This window comes from Nomascus leucogenys, chromosome 10 (assembly GCF_006542625.1).
Source record: "Nomascus leucogenys isolate Asia chromosome 10, Asia_NLE_v1, whole genome shotgun sequence".
NCBI lineage: Eukaryota > Metazoa > Chordata > Mammalia > Primates > Hylobatidae > Nomascus > Nomascus leucogenys.
Genome location: NC_044390.1, coordinates 4,303,222 through 4,323,564, shown reverse-complemented (window position 1 = coordinate 4,323,564; position 20,343 = coordinate 4,303,222). Strand labels below are relative to the sequence as shown.

The 20,343-nt window shown below is 55.6% G+C and overlaps 2 protein-coding genes across 23 annotated transcripts; both read right to left on the bottom strand.

Annotated features, from left to right (window-relative positions):
- Nucleotides 1–347: 347 nt before the first annotated feature.
- LOC100605737 (leukocyte immunoglobulin-like receptor subfamily B member 3) lies at nucleotides 348–6,530 on the bottom strand. 16 transcript variants are annotated; one of them, XM_030819690.1, is made up of 15 exons: nucleotides 6,423–6,456; nucleotides 6,227–6,262; nucleotides 5,759–6,043; nucleotides 5,309–5,611; nucleotides 4,579–4,875; nucleotides 4,023–4,325; nucleotides 3,665–3,715; nucleotides 3,378–3,428; nucleotides 2,998–3,036; nucleotides 2,642–2,758; nucleotides 2,279–2,354; nucleotides 2,162–2,199; nucleotides 1,878–1,930; nucleotides 836–994; nucleotides 348–756 (listed from the first exon to the last, which is right to left on the bottom strand). In XM_030819690.1, the coding sequence occupies exons 1-15, from the start codon at nucleotides 6,454–6,456 to the stop codon at nucleotides 610–612; spliced, it is 1,989 nt and encodes a 662-aa protein (XP_030675550.1). In that variant the 3' UTR covers nucleotides 348–609. The 16 variants fall into 16 exon arrangements, with proteins under 16 accessions (XP_030675550.1, XP_030675561.1, XP_030675554.1 ...); XM_030819701.1 differs by lacking the exon at nucleotides 2,998–3,036 and having other exon boundaries at nucleotides 866–991; nucleotides 3,378–3,425; nucleotides 6,423–6,471; XM_030819694.1 differs by lacking the exon at nucleotides 2,998–3,036.
- A 6,805-nt stretch (nucleotides 6,531–13,335) lies between these two features.
- On the bottom strand, nucleotides 13,336–17,332 carry LOC115836907 (leukocyte immunoglobulin-like receptor subfamily A member 6). 7 transcript variants are annotated; one of them, XM_030819708.1, is made up of 8 exons: nucleotides 17,182–17,332; nucleotides 16,982–17,017; nucleotides 16,514–16,798; nucleotides 16,064–16,366; nucleotides 15,318–15,614; nucleotides 14,763–15,065; nucleotides 14,405–14,455; nucleotides 13,336–13,558 (listed from the first exon to the last, which is right to left on the bottom strand). In XM_030819708.1, exons 1-8 carry the CDS (start codon nucleotides 17,324–17,326, stop codon nucleotides 13,422–13,424), a joined length of 1,557 nt encoding a protein of 518 aa, XP_030675568.1. In that variant the 5' UTR covers nucleotides 17,327–17,332; the 3' UTR covers nucleotides 13,336–13,421. The 7 variants fall into 7 exon arrangements, with proteins under 7 accessions (XP_030675568.1, XP_030675573.1, XP_030675574.1 ...); XM_030819709.1 differs by lacking the exon at nucleotides 13,336–13,558 and adding an exon at nucleotides 14,115–14,161; XM_030819710.1 differs by lacking the exon at nucleotides 13,336–13,558 and adding an exon at nucleotides 14,115–14,158.
- Nucleotides 17,333–20,343: the final 3,011 nt, after the last annotated feature.

Below are 20,343 nucleotides of genomic sequence, written 5' to 3'. Positions count from 1 at the left end.
TTTGTATTTTTAGTAGAGACGGGGTTTCACCGTGTTAGCCAGGATGGTCTCGATCTCCTGACCTCATGATCCGCCCGCCTCGGCCTCCCAAAGTGCTGAGATTATAGGCATGAGCCACCGCGCCCGGCCTATTTATGCTTCTTAATTTTCCCATTTCGTAAGTTTGATGTGTAATATTTACATTATCATTCAGTTTAAAACATTCACTCATCTTTTTTTTTAGAGACAAGGTCTCGCTCTGTCCCATAGGCTGGAGTGCAGTGGCACAGTCATAGCTCACTGCAGCCTCAGCAGCCTTAACTTCTTGTGCTCAAGGAATCCTCCCTACTCAGCCTCCTGAGTACCACACCCGGCCTTTACGTCTGTGTTTTTTTTTTTTTTTTCTTATTAACTCAGTGATTATTGAGAAGTCTGTTGCTTTATTTCCAAAATGCGACGATATTAGTCATCTTTGAGTCAGGTGAGTCCCACAAGTTCCCAGCGTATCCTCGTGGTCTGTTAGGGGTCCAGGCTGACTGGGGTTCATTGGTGTCCACTGGGGGCAGTTCCCGTGCCTTCAGCAGTCCTGAGTCTCCTTCTCCTGAGTGTGGGGTCTGGGTCCCCTCTGGGCTAATGGATGGCCAGTGTGGCATAGATGCTGGGCTCAGCTGGAGGTTCCCCTTCCTGGGATGGAGGAGGCTCAGTTGCCGTCCGTCTGAGGGTCAAGCTGTGCAGCTGGGCGTAGGTCACATCCTGGGGGGCTTCAGATGCAGCAGCCTGCAGTGGGGGAGAGTGAGAGGGAAGGAACGTGGTGGGGGTCGGGGAGGCCTGGGGGCCTGGAGAGGAAAGGACTCACCTCAGTGTCCATCTGCCTGTCCTCTTCTGCCTGTGTGTCCTTTGTGTCCAGGAATTCCCCGGACAGTGGGGAGGGAGGGGAGGCCATTTCTCTCCTAGGTCTGGAGTGTTTCACCGGGGCATACGTCACTGCCTGGGGGTCTTCATCGTGTGGGCTCTGCTGGAGAGAGACAGTGGTGGGGGGTGTCCTTGAGTCCCCCTGACCCCCTGGAGTCAATTTTCCTCACTGTTCCCAGGGTGATCCGATTGCATCCCTTTCCTCATGGAATCTCAGGGACGCCCTAAGGCCGTGGAGGGTCTGGCCGCTCCCTCCCTGTGGTTCTGGCCTCTCCTCCTCACTCTGACCTTGCCCATTTGGCTGCAGCCTCACACGGCCTTTCTGCAGGAGCTCGCTGCTGCCTCGGGGCCTTTGCACGGCTGTTTCCTCTGCCTGTAGGGGCTCGTCTATTAGAGGATCGTGTGCTCCCCTCCGTCCAGGCTTCTCAGATGACAGCTGAGCACACAGCCCTCCCCTTCCATTCAGACTGGCCCCACTGCCCCACACTCTCTGCCCTTTCCCTGGTTTATGTTCCTTACAGCATGTTGCACTGCTGGACACGGCGCATTTATTTGCATTTTGTCTCCCACCACAAGGTGAGCTCAGGAGGCGGGGGCGGCTCTGCTCCCTGCTGCGTCTGCAGCTCCCACGGGGAGCCCGATCCACAGTGAGCTCCCTGGGAACACTCGCTGGATGAATGAATGAAGGGGAGCCCAGGGGACCGGGTGGTTCATTTATTCCTCATCCTCCTGAGGCCTGGGGAGCGCTCTAACAACCAGACGGCCAAACAGAGGACGAGGAGCAGGAAGGGGACCCGGGAGGAGGCCCACGAGGTCCAGGACAGCAGGAGAGAGTGAGGTCGCAGCAGGCGGGAGGCAGCGTGTTGGACAAGGAGGGGCCCACCGTGACGATGCTGAGAGCCGGGGGAAGGAGGACAGAGAAGTCCTGCAGGATTAGATCTGGCACCAGGAGGCCTTTGGTGCCCGGGACAAGGGCGGGGTCTCACCTGACTGTCCAGCTCCACCCCGTCCTCAGACTGTGTGTCCTTCATGGCAGCATCTGCTGGGGCAGAGCAAGGGGTTCGTCTCCTGGTTCTCTGAGACCTCTCAGTCTTGCTGGCCCCTGCCCTGCTCCCAGATGGGGCCACTGAGATCCAGGGACGTCCCACAGTGTGGGGCAAGACCATCTTCCACGGAGCCCCAGACCCTTCCCAGCCCCTCCCTGTTGCTACTGAAATTTTGGGACTCCTGTCTCTCCAGCACCCCCATTTGTCCCCTCTCTTCCTCTTACAGAGGTTTTCTTCCTGGACGTCAGCAGCTGGGCTGGACCTGGGGGAGGACATGGGAGTGTGAGGGGCAGTGTATGGGCTGCGGTGGGTGGGAGTCTGGGGTCTTTGGGCAGAATTACCTCCTCAGCAGGCTCCTGTCCTTGGGCTCTGGCTCTGCAGCCTCTGCAGGACGCTGGGAATCAGTCTTTCTCTGGTCTGGGTGAAGATGGACAGAGTCTCAGCCCTGGGAACATTAGAACCCCCATTCTACACATGCAACTTGAGGGAAAGAAGGAAAACTAAAAATATTCCTGCCTAGATGTTCCAAATATTTCATGACATAGAAAAAAACTGCATGAATACTGGAGTTTGTAAATGCGTGCTGACATTACGTGCCCCTGGAACCAGTTTTCTAAACTGACACCTGTGTGTTTCGGTTCCCTCTGGCTGGTGCTCTGAGCCCACCCTCGGTCGGCCCATGGGTCCCCCGCTTCCCTACTCACCAGATGTCCTGTGTTTGCTCTGACGCGGACGTCGGAGGAGGAGGAAGAGGAGGAGGAAGAGCAGCAGGACGAAGGCCACCGAGACCCCAATCAAAACCTCCAGGTATCTTCCCAGACCTTGACATGACGTCAGGAGTGGGAATGACGTCATTGATGTGAGCACCTACTGTGTGCAGGCGCGAGCCAGGTCTTTCCTTCATGACCTCCAGCCCTCACAAGCAGTCGTGCAACATGGAATTGCCGCCCCCACAACCCATTTCACAGATGCACAAACTGAGGCTCAGAGCGGGGAATCGCCTGCCCCGGGCCCCCAGCCAGGAAGCGGCAGAGCTGGGAAGGGAGCCCGGGAGTCTGACCTGCAGCCCTTGTTCCTTCACCAGAGCTGAGCCCCGGAGCTGCAGGGAAAGAGCCTGACCTTACTGAATCACTGCCCTGCTCCCCTCCCCTGCCCCAGGTCACCGTCTCTGCTGCAGGTGGGACAGGACAGGCCCCTGCGGAGTCAGGTCTGGGAGGTTCCCTGGGAGGCCTCCTCTCCCAGGAGGTCACAGCTGGGAGTCAGAACTGAAAGGAACTTTCCCACCCGCAGGCCTCTCTCCTTTACACTTGGAGAAACTGAGGCCCAGGCAGGGGAGGGGCCTGTCCACATCGCCACCTCCAGAGGAGCCGGAACCTAGGACAGAACTGACCCCCGCCTCCCCAGGACCCCGCCCACCTCCCACTCAGAGCCCCCACTCACCACTCTGGGGGCCTGACCCTGAGGGGCTGAGGGGCTGGTCCTCAGGGCCTCCTGGGTCAGGATGGGGAGGTGAGGGCTGGGGCTGCCTTGCCCTCCACGTTAGCCGGGCTCCTCCTCCCCCAGGCTGGGCCCCAACATCTCTCTCTGCCTTGACCCCCCCATCACCAGCCCAGCCTCAGAGCCCCTGGGACACAAGCCCGTCCTTGAGGGGAGGGGAGTGGGAATCTTTGGGAGACTCAGACTGCCCCGGGGGAGGCCGCGCTTCCCAAGAGGCCTCAGAGACTCACCAAGTGTGGAGGGCGGCCCTGTGGGTGGGGGTCTGGAGCCTCCAGGTGGTCCTAGAAAGAGCACAGGAGGCGGGTGAGGGGCTGGGGCTGTCCATGGAGTGCACCCTTCCACTCCCACTCTCCTGCGTCCACCCAGGGGATTCCCTGGAACCATTTCTCTGCCCACCTGGTACCTTCTGCATGCCAGGCAGGGGAGAACGGGTGGCCATGCCTAGGAGAACCCCTGTTGGCCTCCTCCCCTCTGCGGGCTGGGTCCCCTCTGGCCAAGCCTCCCTCACTCCATCTCAGCTGAGATCTCCTTGGGCCTGGGCCTGAGCTGAGCCTTTGAGCTCAGAGAGGACAGGGTCGGGGCTGTCACCTGAGACCACGAGCTCCAGGGGGTCACTGGGGAGAGACAGCAGGTGGGGGTTGGAGCGGAGTGAGCTGTAGCACCTGTACGTCCCTGTGTGAGCTGAGGTTACAGGACTCATGTGGAATTCAGCCTGGTACTTATGAGCTCGGTACTTTGATCTCAGACGTAGCGGGGGATGGGCTGCCCCCTCCTTGGTCAGAAGGAAAGTGTCAGACTGCCCCCATGACTGACACAGCAGGGTCACGTTCTCTCCTGAGGCCACCGTGGGGCCCGGCTGCACCGAGAGGGAGACCGTGTCATAGAACTGTCCTGGAGAGAAGAAGGATGGGTGAGGGGCTGCCCCACCTTGTTCTGAGCTGAGACCTCCCCAGGCCTCTCTCTGGGACCCTCAGTCTCTCTGTCTCTGTTTTCTCTGAGTCTCCCCTCCCCGCCCATCCCCTGTCTCTGTCTGTCTCTCCCTCCCTTGGGACCCCACCCCTCATCCCGGCCATCACCACCTGGGCTCCCCCGGCAGGACCTGTGCGGAGCCTGGATCCCTGACTGAACCCGCTGGGCTCCTCACCTGCGATCAGGATGTCCAGGGGGTCACTGGGGGCCGACCACTCTGAGGAGAGGCTGTGTGCACCGTAGCATCTGTACTGGCCGCCGTAGGAACCCTTCACAGGGCCCAGGGTGAAGTTGGCCTGGGAGAGCCCAGCCTGGAGCTGCCCGCCAGGGCGCTGGAGGAAGTCACGTTGCCCCTCCTGGTACAGAGCGAATCTGTCGTAGCTGACGTCAGAGCGACACTGCAGGGTCAGGGTCTCTCCAGGGGCCACGACAGGGCCCTGCAGGGTCAGGAGGGAGGGCTTCCTAGACACGCCTGGAGGGAAAGAGGAGCTGGGACTCCGAGGGGCTGGTTCCTCCCACGCCCCTTCCTTCTCCAGTCCTGGCCCTGCAGGTCTCACTGTCTCTCACACTCTGGGTCTCTGACCCCAGTGCCTCCTTCTCACCCAGGGCTGTCTTGGAGTCATTTCAGAGGAGTGGGGTCTCCCTAGCCCTGGCCACTGTGCCTGATCTTTCCTCCTGTCCCTGAGAGCCGGGACCTCACAGCAAACACACCGGCGCCTTCCTGAGTTGTCCCCTTCCAGGTGAGGGTGGCCGTGTCAGAGCCTCCCCATGGGGTCTCCCTCACGCCTTCAGCCTGTCCATCAACACATCACTCTGAGTCCTTTCCAGATTCAGTCACCAGCCAAACTCCCCACAACCTGTCAGCTGCCCCGAAAGTGTATTAGAGAAGGCCGTGGCTCCCTCACCTGAGGCCAGAATCTCCAGGGGGTCACTGGGCTGGGACCACACCTGGGGGGTGCTCCTATAATAGTAATAGCATCTGAACGTCCACCTGTGGCTGGGGGTCACGGGGCCCACAGGGAACAGGGCCTGGAACCACCCACTGTGGAGCCGCTGTGAGTCCAGGGTCCGGGGGAGCTGGTGTTCTCCTTCCTTCACCAGAACAAAATGGTCATATCCCTTCTGTGAGCCACACTGGAGGGTCACGTTCCCTCCTGAGGCCACCACAGGGCTGGGCAGGGCTGAGAGGGTGGGTTTGCTGTAGGATCCTAGGAGAGAAGGAGGCACCGTGTTAAATGGGGCTCCCACCTCCCACATCATCCCCAGGGCTGGGCTGTGAGAGGGAGACGCCCCTGACAGCCGACCCCCTTCCTGAGGGCAGAGCCTGGGGCTGGGACCCCTGAGTGTCCTCTCACCTGTCACCACGAGCTCCAGGGGGTCGCTGGGCTCCGACCAGCCTGCAGAGCTGCGATAGTAACAGCGGTATCTCCCTGCGTGGCGCTCTGTCATGGATGGGATGGAGAATCTGGCCTTGCTCCTGGGTTCCAGTGGGTTCTGTGTGTCCTGGGGTTCTTGGCTTCCCTCTTTATCCATAAGGTACTCCTGGGCCTCCATGGTCCCCTGACACCAGATGGTCACTGGGCTCTCCCGGATGATCACAGAGCCTGGCTCAGCCCAGAGGGTGGGTTTGGGGAGGGGCCCTGGAAGGAATTCAGAGGCTGGATCCCAAGACGTCCCCACACTCAGATCCCAGCTCTCAGCCCAGGACCCCCCCGTCATCCTCATAAGTCACCCAGAACTGCTGTCCCCTCCCCCAGCTGCCCATGTGTGGCCCTTGTCCCTAGTGTGGAGGAGGGACCTGGGACAGCTGGGGACAGACTCACCTGCCTGGGTGTGGGTCCTGGGGCCCAGACTCAGCCCTGGAAGAGAATTCCCTGTGAGGGATTTGCCCCGAAGCCTGAGCAGGTCCCCGCCCTGGTGCCTCCTGAGCTTTTGAGGTCTCCTGATGGACCAGGGCTTGTGTGTGGGGTGGGGTCCCTCCAAGACTCGGATCTCCCGCTCCCCATCTTGAAATCTCACCGAGGCAGAGCAGGGCTGTGAGGGTGGGGGTCATGGCGTCTCCTCCCAGTGACCCCGGACTCTGCAGGTGGATGAGCCCTCGGTGCTGGCAGGACAGAGAGACACACAGGGTGTGGCCGCTCAGAGGCTGGGTCCTTCTTGTCATGGGGTTGTCTCATCCGCAGCCCACAGGAAGGGGAACTGCCCTCCCCAGGAGCCTGGCTCTCATTTCCCCAGGGCTGAAGTGGGGGCGGGCACCAGGCTCTCTGCAGACATTTCAGAGAGAAATGGGGTCTCCCTGCCCCCGGGCCACTGTCTGCCTGATTTATCTTTATCTCACTGAGAGCCTGGACACAGCAGCAAATAGACCCAGTGCCTTCCTGAGTCAGCCCCTTTCAGGCGAGGATGACCTCCTACCTCTCAGAGCCTCCCCATGGGGTCTCCCTCCCTCCTTCAGTCCGTCCATCAGCTCAGCGTTGTGGGGTCCTTTCCATGGCAGTCGTCTCTCCAGCCCTGGAGATGCTTCAGGGAAGACGCAGGTCCATGCTGCAGGGAGGCTCAGATCAGCAGAGACGCACCTGACACCTGGCTGTGCAGCCCGGGCTGAGCTGTGTGTGGCAGTGAGAACAGAGGCAAAATGCAGGGTCCACCGTGGTGGCTCATGCCTGGAATCCCAGCACTTCAGGAGGCTGAGGCGGGAGGCAGGCTTGAGGCCAGGAGCTTCAGACAGTCCTGGGCAACATACTTTGACTCCGTCTCTACAGAAAAGAAAAAAGTGAGCTGGGCATGGAGGCTCATGCCTGTGGTCCCAGCTACTCAGGAGGCTGAGGTGGGAGGATCTCTTGGGCCTGGGAGGCGGAGGCTGCAGGGAGTTATGATCACCCCTTGGCCCTCCAGCCTGGGCGACAGAGCAAGATCCTGTCTGAAAAGGAGAAATAGAGGGGATAAAGAGAAATATATATATATGTTTCATTGTACTCTGTAATCTGATTCTGGGGGAGGGGAGCTGATTTGTATTCAATTCCTGATTATCATCCAGGTTTATGTGACCTTGGACAAGAATGTCACCTCTGAGCCTGTTGTCATGAACCCCACTCATCACAGTGGCTGTGGGGTCAGTGGTGCCCAGGACTTGGGAGGCTCAGCCATGGTGAATTTCCAGACCAGTTCAGACAGGAGGGTGGGGACGGGAGAGGATCCTGGTATTGGGCTCCACAGTGGAGGATGATTGACGCCCCCACTCAAGAGCCCACATCGGCTCCAAATACCGTGAAATTCTCCTTGTGATCCATCTGAAATATGCAGATCATCACAGCCACAGGCACGGAAAGAGGAAGAACAGTTCCTCACGTGGAGACGCATCCCCTTCAATGAGCAGAGTTCAGTGCTGAGTGGCCACAGGTGTCTGGGACCACCCAGCTTCATCAGGGAGGAGGAGGTTCCCACCTCCGTGTGGGACAGAAGAGGAACCCCAGGTCCAGGCAGGGAGGGGTCAGGGCTCTGGGTGAGGCTGGAAGCTGTGGCTCCCCCTCCCCTGTGTGTGTGGACAGGCGCTGGGGGGTCTCTGCTCACTCACTGGAGGCCATGGTCAGCTCTCAGCCCCTCCCCTGTGTGTGAGAAGCAGATTCAACCCACGGTGGTCAGACATGGGCGTCTGCTCTGCCCCACAGGTGAGTGTGAGGCTGGCGTTGGTCCCATCCCTGCCGGGCACAATCTTGAGCTGACGCTAAGTTTGGGAGAGTGGGGCAGGAGCAGCGGCAACAATCCCCTTCATCAGGCTGATGCCTGGACAGCCGTGGGAGAAACTCTTTATGAAAGGCCAGGTGCGTGGGAGGAGAGCTGCCCCACAGGAATGACAACTGTATGAGGAAAAAATAGACAGTTGTTGAAATGCATTAGACAGACATTGTGAAGCTGAAAAACTATATTAAATTAACACCATTAAAAAGGAATTTATGTCTGGGCATGGTAGTTCATGCCTGTAATGGCAGCACTTTGGGAGGCGGAGGCGGGCAGATCAATTGAGGCTGGGAGTTCGAGACCAGCCTGGCTGACATGGTGAAACCCCATCTCTACTAAAAATACAAAAAAATTATCTGGGCGTGGTGGTGAGTGCCTGTAATCCCAGCTACTCGGGAGGCTGAGACAGGAGAATCTCTTGAACCTGGGCGGTGGAGGCTGCTGTGTGCTGAGATCGCGCCCCTGCACTTCAGCTGGGACAACAGGAGCGAAACTGTGTCTCAAAAAAAAAAAAAATGTAATTTACTAACCATATATACCTATGTGGGCGGCAAGCCACCCAGGCGCCCAGGCAAGAGACCGAGGACACGAGCTGTTCCAGTATAATAAAATATAAAACAAGAATAGTCATACCAGATATAGATTTTAGATATGATTATATATGAATATCATTAATCATTATTTGGTAGCAATTACTCTTTATTCCAATATTATAATAATCCTTGCTCTATAATCATAACCTAGGAAAAACCAGGCCATACAGAGATAGGAGCTGAGGGGACATAGTGAAGTGTGACCAGAAGACAAGAGTGCGAGCCTTCTGTTATGCCTGGACAGGGCCACCAGAGGGCTCCTTGGTCTAGCGGTGACGCCAGCATCTGGGAAGATGCCCGTTGCCAGCCTTCCTACAGGAGGATGTGTGAAACCACGTTCCTGGGCCACTCTGCAGAGTTCCAATCTCAATTCAAATCCTCCAGGGGCCAGGCTGGAGCGGGTGCCTGGTGTGTCACTGTGTCTCATCGCACAGAATGGGGGCTTCTGCAGTAATAATGGGAAACCAGCCCAGAGATAGAGGCAGGGATTGGAGTTATGCTGCCACAATCCATGAAGTGTTAAGCTGAGGAAACCAGCTAAGCTTGGACTGTAGCACTGGAGAGGAGACATTGAGAAGAAGCGCTCTGGGGTAGAATGGTGTGGATTTGTTCACCGTGTGTGAAGAGGAAGATGCTGAGGAAATGAAAGCTCTTCCATTCTGTGACTTGGTTGACAAGAGGAATCAATAGGGCCATCACAGGAGCAATGACCCCATGGGGGAATGAGACGGAAGGAGGTGTGTTTAAGACAGTTAACTGAGTCAGAGAGAGAAGCAGAACCTCCCAGTACCTGGAAAGTGCGGTTTGTTCCTCGCAAACTTCCTCCTTCTGACTTCATTTCTCTACGTAGCAGCACCTTTTCTTCATTTCTCCATCAAAGCCTCTGAGCTGTTTGAGTTCCTCGTATATTCTGATGATCAAACCCTTGTTAGAGGAATAGGTAACAAATATTTCTCCCTGCTTCTGTAGGTCATGACACTGTTGGTTGTTTCCTGAGCTCTGCAGAAGTGTTTTAGTTTGATATACCTATTTTTGCATTTGTTTCCTATGCTTTTAAGGTTTTATTGATAGAATGTTTGCTTAGACCAACGTCTTGAAGCGTTTCCTCTGTGTTTTCTTCTATAGTTTCATAGTTTCAGGTCTTACTTTAGGTCGTATTCCATCTTGAGTAGATTTTGTATATCGTGAGAGACAGAGGTTGAGTTTTGTTTTTCTGCATATGGATATCCAGTTATGCCAGAAGCATTTATTGAAGAAACTGTCCTTTTCCCAATATATGTTCTTGGCATGTTTGTTGACAACTAGTTGGCTGTCAATTTGTGGATTTATTTCTAGGTTCTTCACTCTGTTCCATTGTCTATGTGTTTGTTTTTAAGCCAGTGCTTTGCTGTTTTGGTTACTATAGCTTTGTAGTGTATTTTGAAGTCAGGTAGTGTGACGTCTCCAACTTTGTTCTTTTTTTCTCTACATTGTGTTGGCTATTTTGGGTATTTTATGGCTCTATATGAATTTTAGCATTTTTAAATATTTCGGTGAAGAATGACACTGGTATGTTGACAGGAATTACAATGAATCTGTTGATTGCTTTGGGTACGATGGTCCTTTTAGTAAATATTTATTCTTTGAATGTATGAACATGAGGTATCTTTCCAGTTTTTTCGTGTCCTCTTTAATTTTATTTTTATCAGAGCTTTATAATTTTATTTGTAGAGGTTTTTACCCTGTCAGTTAAATTTATTAGCAGGTCTTTTATTGTTTGTGGCCATTATCAATGGGATTTCCTTGCTGAATGCTTTTTCAGCCAGTTCTGTTCTTCAGGGTCAAGCATCATGTAAGTTCCCATCTAGGAATGGAATCCGGAATGAGCAGCAGCTGCACACAAATGCCTTTCTCTGATTTCCACTTCAGAGGAGTCCAGGAGGTGACAAGGCACATGGGGCGTTGTCACATTTGGAACCAAGTCCTGTGTGATCTCTAAAACACCACCTGATTGGGTTGAACCTCATGTCTGAAATAACCCGAAGGCCATGTTGGTGTCCTTCATCCTAGTTCCGGTGGTTTCAACGTAATGAAATCAGAAAGTTATATGGCCACTTAAAAATGTCAGTTGCATGTCATGTAGTACTGCACAAGGTGTTTCCTCTTCTGAGGCCCGTTCTTACCTGGGTAGTGGCTCATTGTCTGCCTGGACTCAGGTGAGGTTGATCAGGCAAGTGGGCATCATGTTGTGAATGAAACACAAAGTCAACCTGTGAGATCATTGCTCTGACAGATCAAGAGCCACCTTTTTTGCCATTCAGTGGCCAGGGCAGCCTGTGGCTTTCACCACCACACTTTAATCTCAGCTCCCTAAATGGCATGACAAATAAAGATAGATAGGTACGAAAACAGAGATATGCCATTGCCTGGTTAATATGCCTGTTATCTCCAAGACAAAAATTAACAGATGCTGTCAAGGATATGGAGAAAAGAAACCCTTGTACCTTGGTGGGAACGTCAGTTGGTGCAGCCAATATGGAAAACAGTATGGAGGTTCCTGAAGAAACTGAAAGTAGAGCAGCCACACCATCCAGTAATCGCACAGTTGGGTATATTTCCAAAAGAAAGAAAATCAGCACATCCAAGAGGTGTCTGCATTGCCATGTTTACTGCAGCAGTATTCGCAATAGCCAAGATATGGAATCAACCTATGTCCATCAACGAATGAATGGAAAAGGAACATGTGGTCTATATACACAATGAAATAATATTCAGTCATAAAAAGAAGGAAATTGTACCATGTTCAGCAACACAGGTGAATCTGGAGGACATTACGTTCAGTGAAATAAGCCAGGCCCAGAAAGAGGAAAATTGCATGTTCTCCCTCACGCGGGAGCTACGAAAGTGGGCCTGGTGATGGCAGAGGGTAGAATGGTGGTCAACGGAGGCTGGCAAGGGAGTGTGGAGGACGGGGATGGAGAGAGGTTGGTGGACGGGTGCAGAAATACAGGTGGAGAGAAGGAGCAAGTTCCAGGGCCTGAGAGCTCAGTAGGGTGACCACAGTTAACAACAAATTATTGTGTTTTCCACGTGAGCGAGCAGTGAAGATCTGGAGTGTTCCCAGCACAGAAATTATAAAAGTTGGCCAGACATAGTGGCTCATGCCTGTAATCCCAGCACCATGGAAGGCCGACGCTGGTGGATCACCTGAGGTCAGGAGTTCGAGACCAGCCAGAGCAACATGGCAAAACCCCGTCTCTAATAAAACTACAAAAATTAGCCAGGCGTGGTGGTGCATGCCTGTAATCCTAGCTACTCGGGAGGCTGAGACAGGAGAACCGATTGAACCCGGGAGGCAGAGGTTGCAGTGAGCCAAGATCCTGCCACTGCATGCCAGCTGGGTGACAGTGCAAGACTCTGTCTCAAAATAATAATCATAATAACAAATGGGGTGATGGATGTCCTGGGAACCCTTATTAGATCATTATACATTGCATGGATGAATCAGATTACCACATACTCCCAAGAAACATGTATGATTATTCTGTATCAAATTAAAAGTGTGCTATTTACCAATAATTCGAAGTGGATTATGGATCACCAAATGAAAGTCGGTGTTCCAGTGCCCGCGTCCGGCGGCCCTTGGGGTTTCCATGTTGAACAGAACCTTCCAGTACTTCCTGATGTGCAAGCACTATTTTGGATTACATAGAGTTATCTACTTCCTTTATTTATGGGGTCTATTTTGAGTTTGCCTCCCTAGAAAATAAATGCTGCCTCTTTTTGAGCTTCATGTGCTGAAATAGCCGTGCACGCCTTCTTTTTGTACTCATTTCTTTACTCAACATCATGATTGAAGGTTGGTTTGCATTGCTCTTTGTAGATTTTGTCTGTGCCTCTGCACGGCCTCATAGTATCCCTTGGTGGAATTGAACCACGTATGTTTCTTTTGTTTTAGATGTATTTTTGGGTTTTACGGCTGTTGTCTAATATGAGCACCGGTCCTGTCCACGTTGTTGTGAATGAAACCTCACCATATGAACACGTTTTCCTCTAGGTTCTGTGCTTCATGTTCATAGCTGTGTGTCTCTTCTTCTTCTTCTTCTTTGTTTTTTTTAGATGAAGTCTCGCACTGTCGCCTGGGCTGCAGTGCAATGGTGCCATCTTGGCTCACTGCACCAACTGGCGCCAACTTGTTTCCGTCTGCCGGGTTCAAGCGATTCTCCTGCCTCAGCCTCCTGAGTAGCTGAAATTACAGGCACCCGCCACCACGCCTGGCTAATGTTTTCTATTTTTAGTAGAGACGGGGTTTCGCTATGTTGGCCAAGCTGGACTCGAATTCCTGAACTCGTGTTTGCCTGCCTCGGCCTCCCAAAGTGCTGGGATTACAGGCGTGAGCCACCGCGCCCGGCCATGTTTCTTCTTTTTCACTGGGTACTTCTGATATTTTTCCCAAATTGATTGAAGTAATTTGCAGTCCTACCATGGATGTATTGGATTTCTACGTGAGCCCTACTACCTCTGACATTCGATATTGTCATTTTCATCATGCGAAATCAATACCTCAACATTGATCCCTCTCTTCAGGAATAATCGGCATTTAGTCCAGATAGCATAGGCTGTAGATTTTCTTCTGGAACCTCCTGGGATCATCAGATCTGTCCCTGAGGCTCCACCATGCTGAAGGGTGCATTGTCCTCTCTGCTGTTCACCTGCTGGCTGCATCTTGGGGGCTTCTCTGGCTGTGCTGAGCCTCAAATAACAGAATCCCGAGGACCACCAGGACCAAGCCAGCCACGCCCATGCGGATGAGATTCTCCACTGTGTAATCCTGGGGGTGTGAGGCTGGGGATGGTGGGCAAAGAGGTCACAGAGGTCAGGGCAGATCAATATCACCCAGGACCCCTGGATGCCCACCCAGGGCACCCCCCCATCCCCCGTTGACAGAACCCGATCCTCTGTGCCCGCCCCATAACTGAGAGCATCTCCTCATTCATCAGTCTTGGGGTCTGACTTATTTTGTGTTGGGGCGAGGGTCCCAGCTCCTCCTAAGAATCAAAACAGAAGGGGAGAGCCCTGAGCCAGCCTCTCCCCTGGGCTCTGCTTTCTTATTCTTCCAGGCCTCACGACGTGGCTTTTACGGAGTTCCTCAATAATCCCTCCCTCTCCTGCAGCAGGGCTCCCTCCAGTCTCCTCATGAAACTATTTCAGTTTTCCTGTGTTCTATGGATTTAAACGTTGCTCCTGAGTCATTTCCTCCCTCCCATGGGCTGGATTCTCCCCCTTCACTCCCCTCTTTTATAGCATCCCAGAGCTCTCCTGGGGCAGGGCGTGAGCTGAGCCTTTGAGCTCAGAGAGGACAGGGTCAGGGCCCTCACCTGAGACCACGAGCTCCAGGGAGTCACTGGGGTGACCCTGGGGGGCTGAGGGGCTGGTCCTCAGGACCTCCTGGGTCAGGACAGGGAGGTGAGGGCTGGGGCTGCCTTGCTCCCCACATCAGCCCAGCTCCTCCTCCTCCCCCAGGCTGGGCCCCAACATCTCTCTCTGCCTTGAACCCCCCACTCTTCACCAGCCCAGTCTCAGAGCCCCTGGGACACAAGCCCGTCCTTGAGGGGAGGGGAGTGGGATCCTTTGGGAGACTCAGACTGCCCCGGGGGAGGCCGCGCTTCCCAAGAGGCCTCAGAGACTCACCAGGTGTGGAGGGCGGCCCTGTGGGTGGGGGGCTGGAGCCTCCAGATGGTCCTAGAAAGAGCACAGGAGGCGGGTGAGGGGCTGGGGCTGTCCATGGGGTGCACCCTTCCACTCCCACTCTCCTGCATCCGCCCAGGGGATTCCCTGGAACCATTTCTCTGTCCACCTGGTACCTTCTGCATGCCAGGCAGGGGAGAACGGGTGGCCATGCCTAGGAGAACCCCTGTTGGCCTCCTCCCCTCTGCGGGCTGGGTCCCCTCTGGCTAAGCCTCCCTCACTCCATCTCAGCTGAGATCTCCTGGGGCCTGGGCCTGAGCTGAGCCTTTGAGCTCAGAGAGGACAGGGTCGGGGCTGTCACCTGAGACCACGAGCTCCAGGGGGTCACTGGGGAGAGACAGCAGGTGGGGGTTGGAGCGGAGTGAGCTGTAGCACCTGTACGTCCCTGTGTGAGCTGAGGTTACAGGACTCATGTGGAATTCAGCCTGGTACTTATGAGCTCGGTACTTTGATCTCAGACGTAGCGGGGGATGGGCTGCCCCCTCCTTGGTCAGAAGGAAAGTGTCAGACTGCTCCCATGACTGACACAGCAGGGTCACGTTCTCTCCTGAGGCCACCGTGGGGCCCGGCTGCACCGAGAGGGAGACTCTGTCATAGATCTGTCCTGGAGAGAAGAAGGATGGGTGAGGGGCTGCCCCACCTTGTTCTGAGCTGAGACCTCCCCAGGCCTCTCTCTGGGACCCTCAGTCTCTCTGTCTCTGTTTTCTCTGAGTCTCCCCTCCCCGCCCATCCCCTGTCTCTGTCTGTCTCTCCCTCCCTTGGGACCCCACCCCTCATCCTGGCCATCACCACCTGGGCTCCCCGGCAGGGCCTGTGCGGAGCCTGGATCCCTGACTGAACCCGCTGGGCTCCTCACCTGCGATCAGGATGTCCAGGGGGTCACTGGGGGCCGACCACTCTGAGGAGAGGCTGTGTGCACCGTAGCATCTGTACTGGCCCCCGTAGGAACCCTTCACAGTGCCCAGGGTGAAGTTGGCCTGGGAGAGCCCAGCCTGGGGCTGCCGGCCAGGGCGCTGGAGGAAGTCACGTTGCCCCTCCTGGTACAGAGCGAATCTGTCGTAGCTGACGTCAGAGCGACACTGCAGGGTCAGGGTCTCTCCAGGGGCCACGACAGGGCCCTGCAGGGTCAGGAGGGAGGGCTTCCTAGACACGCCTGGAGGGAAAGAGGAGCCGGGACTCCGAGGGGCTGGTTCCTCCCACGCCCCTTCCTTCTCCAGTCCTGGCCCTGCAGGTCTCAGTGTCTCTCACACTCTGGGTCTCTGACCCCAGGGCCTCCTTCTCATCCCGGGCTGTCTTGGAGTCATTTCAGAGGAGTGGGGTCTCCCTAGCCCTGGCCACTGTGCCTGATCTTTCCTCCTGTCCCTGAGAGCCGGGACCTCACAGCAAACACACCGGCGCCTTCCTGAGTCCTCCCCTTCCAGGTGAGGGTGGCCGAGGGCTCCTCCTCCCATGTCAGAGCCTCCCCATGGGGTCTCCCTCACGCCTTCAGCCTGTCCATCAACACATCACTCTGGGTCCTTTCCAGATTCAGTCACCAGCCAAACTCCCCACAACCTGTCAGCTGCCCCGAAAGTGTATTAGAGAAGGCCGTGGCTCCCTCACCTGAGGCCAGAATCTCCAGGGGGTCACTGGGCTGGGACCACACCTGGGGGGTGCTCCTATAATAGTAATAGCATCTGAACGTCCACCTGTGGCTGGGGGTCACGGGGCCCACAGGGAACAGGGCCTGGAACCACCCACTGTGGAGCCGCTGTGAGTCCAGGGTCCGGGGGAGCTGGTGTTCTCCTTCCTTCACCAGAACAAAATGGTCATATCCCTCCTGTGAGCCACACTGGAGGGTCACGTTCCCTCCTGAGGCCACCACAGGGCTGGGCAGGGCTGAGAGGGTGGGTTTGCTGTAGGATCCTAGGAGAGAAGGAGGCACCGTGTTAAATGGGGCTCCCACCTCCCACGGCATCCCCAGGGCTGGGCTGTGAGAGGGAGACGCCCCTGAAAGCCGACCCCCTTCCTGAGGGCAGAGCCTGGGGCTGGGACCCCTGGGTGTCCTCTCACCTGTCACCACGAGCTCCAGGGGGTCGCTGGGCTCCGACCAGCCTGCAGAGCTGCGATAGTAACAGCGGTATCTCCCTGCGTGGCGCTCTGTCATGGATGGGATGGAGAATCTGGCCTTGCTCCTGGGTTCCAGTGGGTTCTGTGTGTCCTGGGGTTCTTGGCTTCCCTCTTTATCCAGTCGGTACTCCTGGGCCTCCATGGTCCCCTGACACCAGATGGTCACAGGGCTCCCCTGGCTGATCACAGGGCCTGGCTCAGCCCAGAGGGTGGGTTTGGGGAGGGGCCCTGGAAGGAATTCAGAGGCTGGATCCCAAGACGTCCCCACACTCAGATCCCAGCTCTCAGCCCCAGGACCCCCCATCATCCCCATCAGTCACCCAGAACTGCTGTCTCCACCCCCAGCTGCCCAGGGGTGGGCCTTGTCCCCAGTGAGGAGGAGGGACCTGGGACAGCTGGGGACAGACTTACCTGCCTGCACGTGGGTCCTGGGGCCCAGACTCAGCCCTGGAAGAGAGTTCCCTGTGAGGGATTTGCCCCTGAAGCCTGAGCAGGCCCTCCCCGCCCTGGTGCCTCCTGAGCTTTTGAGGTCTCCTGATGGACCAGGGCTTGTGTGTGGGGTGGGGTCCCTCCAAGACTCGGATCTCCCGCTCCCCATCTTGAAATCTCACCCAGGCAGAGCAGGGCTGTGAGGGTGGGGGTCATGGCGTCTCCTCCCAGTGACCCTGGGCTCTGCAGGTGGATGAGCCCTTGGTGCTGGCAGGACAGAGAGACACACAGGGTGTGGCTGCTCAGAGGCTGGGTCCTTCTTGTCATGGGGTTGTCTCACCCGCTGCCCACAGGAAGGGGAACTGCCCTCTCCAGGGGCCTGGCTCTCATTTCCCCAGGGCTGAAGTGGGGGCGGGCACCAGGCTCTCTGCAGACATTTCAGAGAGAAATGGGGTCTCCCTGCTCCCTGGCCACCATCTCCCTGATCTGTCTTCATCTTACCGAGAGCCAGGACACAGCAGTAAATAGACGCGATGCCTTCCTGAGTCAGCCCCTTTCAGGCGAGGGTGACCATGGGCTCCTGCTCCCTCTCAGAGCCTCCCCATGGGGTCTCCCTCCTTCCTTCAGCCCGTCCATCAGCTCAGCGTTGTGGGGTCCTTACCATGGCAGTCGTCTCTCCAGCCCTGGAGATGCTTCAGGGAAGACGCAGGTCCATGCTGCAGGGAGACTCAGATCAGCAGAGACGCACCTGACACCTGGCTGTGCAGCCCGGGCTGAGCTGCGTGTGGCAGTGAGCACAGAGGAGAAATGCAGGGTCCACCGTGGTGGCTCATGCCTGGAATCCCAGCCCTTAACGAGGCTGAGGCAGGAGGTGGGCTTGAGGCCAGGAGCTTCAGACAGTCTTGGGCAACATACTTTGACTCCGTCTCTACAGAAAAGAAAAAAGTGAGCTGGGCATGGAGGCTCATGCCTGTGGTCCCAGCTACTCAGGAGGCTGAGGTGGGAGGATCATTTGGGCCTGGGAGGCGGAGGCTGCAGGGATTTATGATCACCCCTTGGCCCTCCAGCCTGGGCGACAGAGCAAGATCCTGTCTGAAAAGGAGAAATAGAGGGGATAAAGAGAAATATATATATATGTTAAAAAGCCCAAAGAATAAATTACTTGCACGTACGCTCTCATTTATTCTCTTCTTTCTAGATTTTTCAGCTGGGACTTTCTGGAGCTGTTTTTCTAAGCTGACTTTCTTGTGTGTTTGCTTCCCCTTTGGTTGGTGCCCTGAGCCCATCCTCGGTGGGTCCACAGCTTCCCCTATTGCGTACTCACCCAACGTCCTGTGTTTGCTCTGACGCCGACATTGGAGGAGGAGGAAGAGCAGCAGGACAAAGGCCACTGAGACCCCCGCTACAGCCCCCAGGTATCTTCCCAGACCTTGCGCGTGATGACGTCGGGAAAGAGGATGACATCACTGATGTGAGCGCCTACTGTGTGCAGGCGCGTGCTGGGTCTTCGTGAGCTCCAACCCTCACAGCAGTCGTGCAGCATGGGATTGCCAACCCCACCAACCCATTTCGCAGATGCACAAACTGAGGCTCAGAGGGGGGAATCGCCTGCCCCAGGCCCCCCAGCCTGGAAGAAGCAGGTCTGGGAAGGGAACCTGGGACCTTGCGTTTTCCCCAGCTGTCCTCCTGCTGCCCCACCAGGTGGACACCCACTTCCTGCTCTGAGTTTCCTCATCTGACAGGAAGGGCCTGTCTTAGTGTCTCCATCTGGGGCTGGTGTCCTCCTTACAACCCTCCCTTCCCCAGCACAGCAGGGCCTGGGGGAGGGAGTGGGCTGTACAGGACGGACCTTGCATTGCTCTCACCCCCAGCCCAGCCAGGTCCGTCTCCCACCCTGCCAAGCCCTGACCTTCCCATGCAGGGCCTTTGACCACAGACTGAAGGCTGCACTGTCGGCTTCTCTGCTTCTGAGGTTTTGAGACTCAGACTAGCTTCCTTGCTCCTCAGCTTACAGACAGTCTATCGTGGGACCTCACCTTGTGATCGTGTGAATCAGTACTCCTTCATAAACTCCCCTTTATATATACATCTATCCTATTAGTTCTGCCCCTCCAGAGAACCCTGACGAATACGTGTTTCTGAAATACGCAGCCGTAGAAGGATATGAGAAATGAAACTTCCTGACACAGGCAGGAAACCTCAGGAAGCAGCGAGGTCAGAGCCGAGTGGCTGCTGGTGACTTGCCATGTCAGGGAATCACTAAAAGGGAGGTTTCCGCCTCTATATGAGACAGAGGAGAACCCCAGGGCCCTCACAGTCAGGGAGGGGTCGGAGTTGTGGGTGAAAGTGGGAGGTTGTGGCTCCTCGTCCCCTGTGTTTGTGGAGGGCACTGGGATATCTCTGCTCATTGACTCAGGTTCATGGTCAGCCCTGAGCCGCCTCCTCCGTGTGTGTGAAACAGATTCATTGTAGAGTTGTCAGACATGAGGTTCACACTGGACCCTACCCTGCTGGTTACAGCCCTGAGCAGACTCACGAGACCCGGGCAGGTGGTGCCTTCCTCCTCTTTTCAAGCCTAACTCCCAGTACAGCCCTGGTAGAAACCCTCTCTGGCAGATGAGGCACTGGGAGGTGAGTGTCCAAGAATGAAAAGAAAGAGGAATCATCCTAATGATAAAAAGTGCTATGACTGGCTGCCTGCGATGACTCACGCCTATTTTCCCAGAGCTCTGGGAGGCCAAGGTGGGCAGATCGCTGGAGCCCAGGAGTTCGAGACCAGCCTGGGCAACATGGTGAAACCCCATCTCTACTAAAAAGACAAAAATGAACCGGGTGTGGTGGTGCACACCTGTAGTTCCAGCTACTTAGGAGTCTGAGGTCAAAGATCGCTTGAGTCTGGCAGGCGGAGGTTGCAGTGAACTGGGGTAGTGCACCACTGCACTTTAGCCTGGGTGACAGAGCAAGACTGTCTCAAAAACAAACACAGGCCGGGCGTGGTGGCTCACGTCTGTAATCCCAGCACTTTGGGGTTTGGGGGGGCCGAGGCAGGCAGATCATGAGGTCAAGAGATCGAGCCCATCCTGGCCACATGGTGAAACCCCATCTCTAGTAAAAATACAAAAAAAAAAAAAAAAAAAGAAAGAAAGAAAAAAATTAGCTGGGTGTGGTGGCCGGCACCTGTAGTCCCAGCTACTCGGGAGGCTAAGGTAGGAGAGTTGCTTGAACTCAGGAGGCAGAGGTTGCAGTGAGCTGAGATTACGCCACTGCACTCCAGCCTGGGTGACAGAGTGACAATCCATCTCAAAAAATAAATAAATAAATACAAACAAAAAAACAAATAAAAA

Coding starts and splice junctions, on each gene's coding strand:
- LOC100605737 (XM_030819690.1), bottom strand. CDS start 6,456: ATGACCCCCACCCTCACAGCCCTGCTCTGCCTCG. Junction 3,429..3,664: donor AGGGCCGCCCTCCACACTTG/GTGAGTCTCTGA, acceptor ATCCTGACCCAG/GAGGCCCTGAGGACCAGCCC. Junction 995..1,877: donor GGGTGGAGCTGGACAGTCAG/GTGAGACCCCGC, acceptor GTCTCTCTCCAG/CAGAGCCCACACGATGAAGA.
- LOC115836907 (XM_030819708.1), bottom strand. CDS start 17,326: ATGACAAGAAGGACCCAGCCTCTGAGCAGCCACACCCTGTGTGTCTCT. Junction 17,018..17,181: donor CACAGCCCTGCTCTGCCTGG/GTGAGATTTCAA, acceptor ACTCTCTTCCAG/GGCTGAGTCTGGGCCCCAGG. Junction 15,615..16,063: donor CCTGGAGATTCTGGCCTCAG/GTGAGGGAGCCA, acceptor CTTTCCCTCCAG/GCGTGTCTAGGAAGCCCTCC.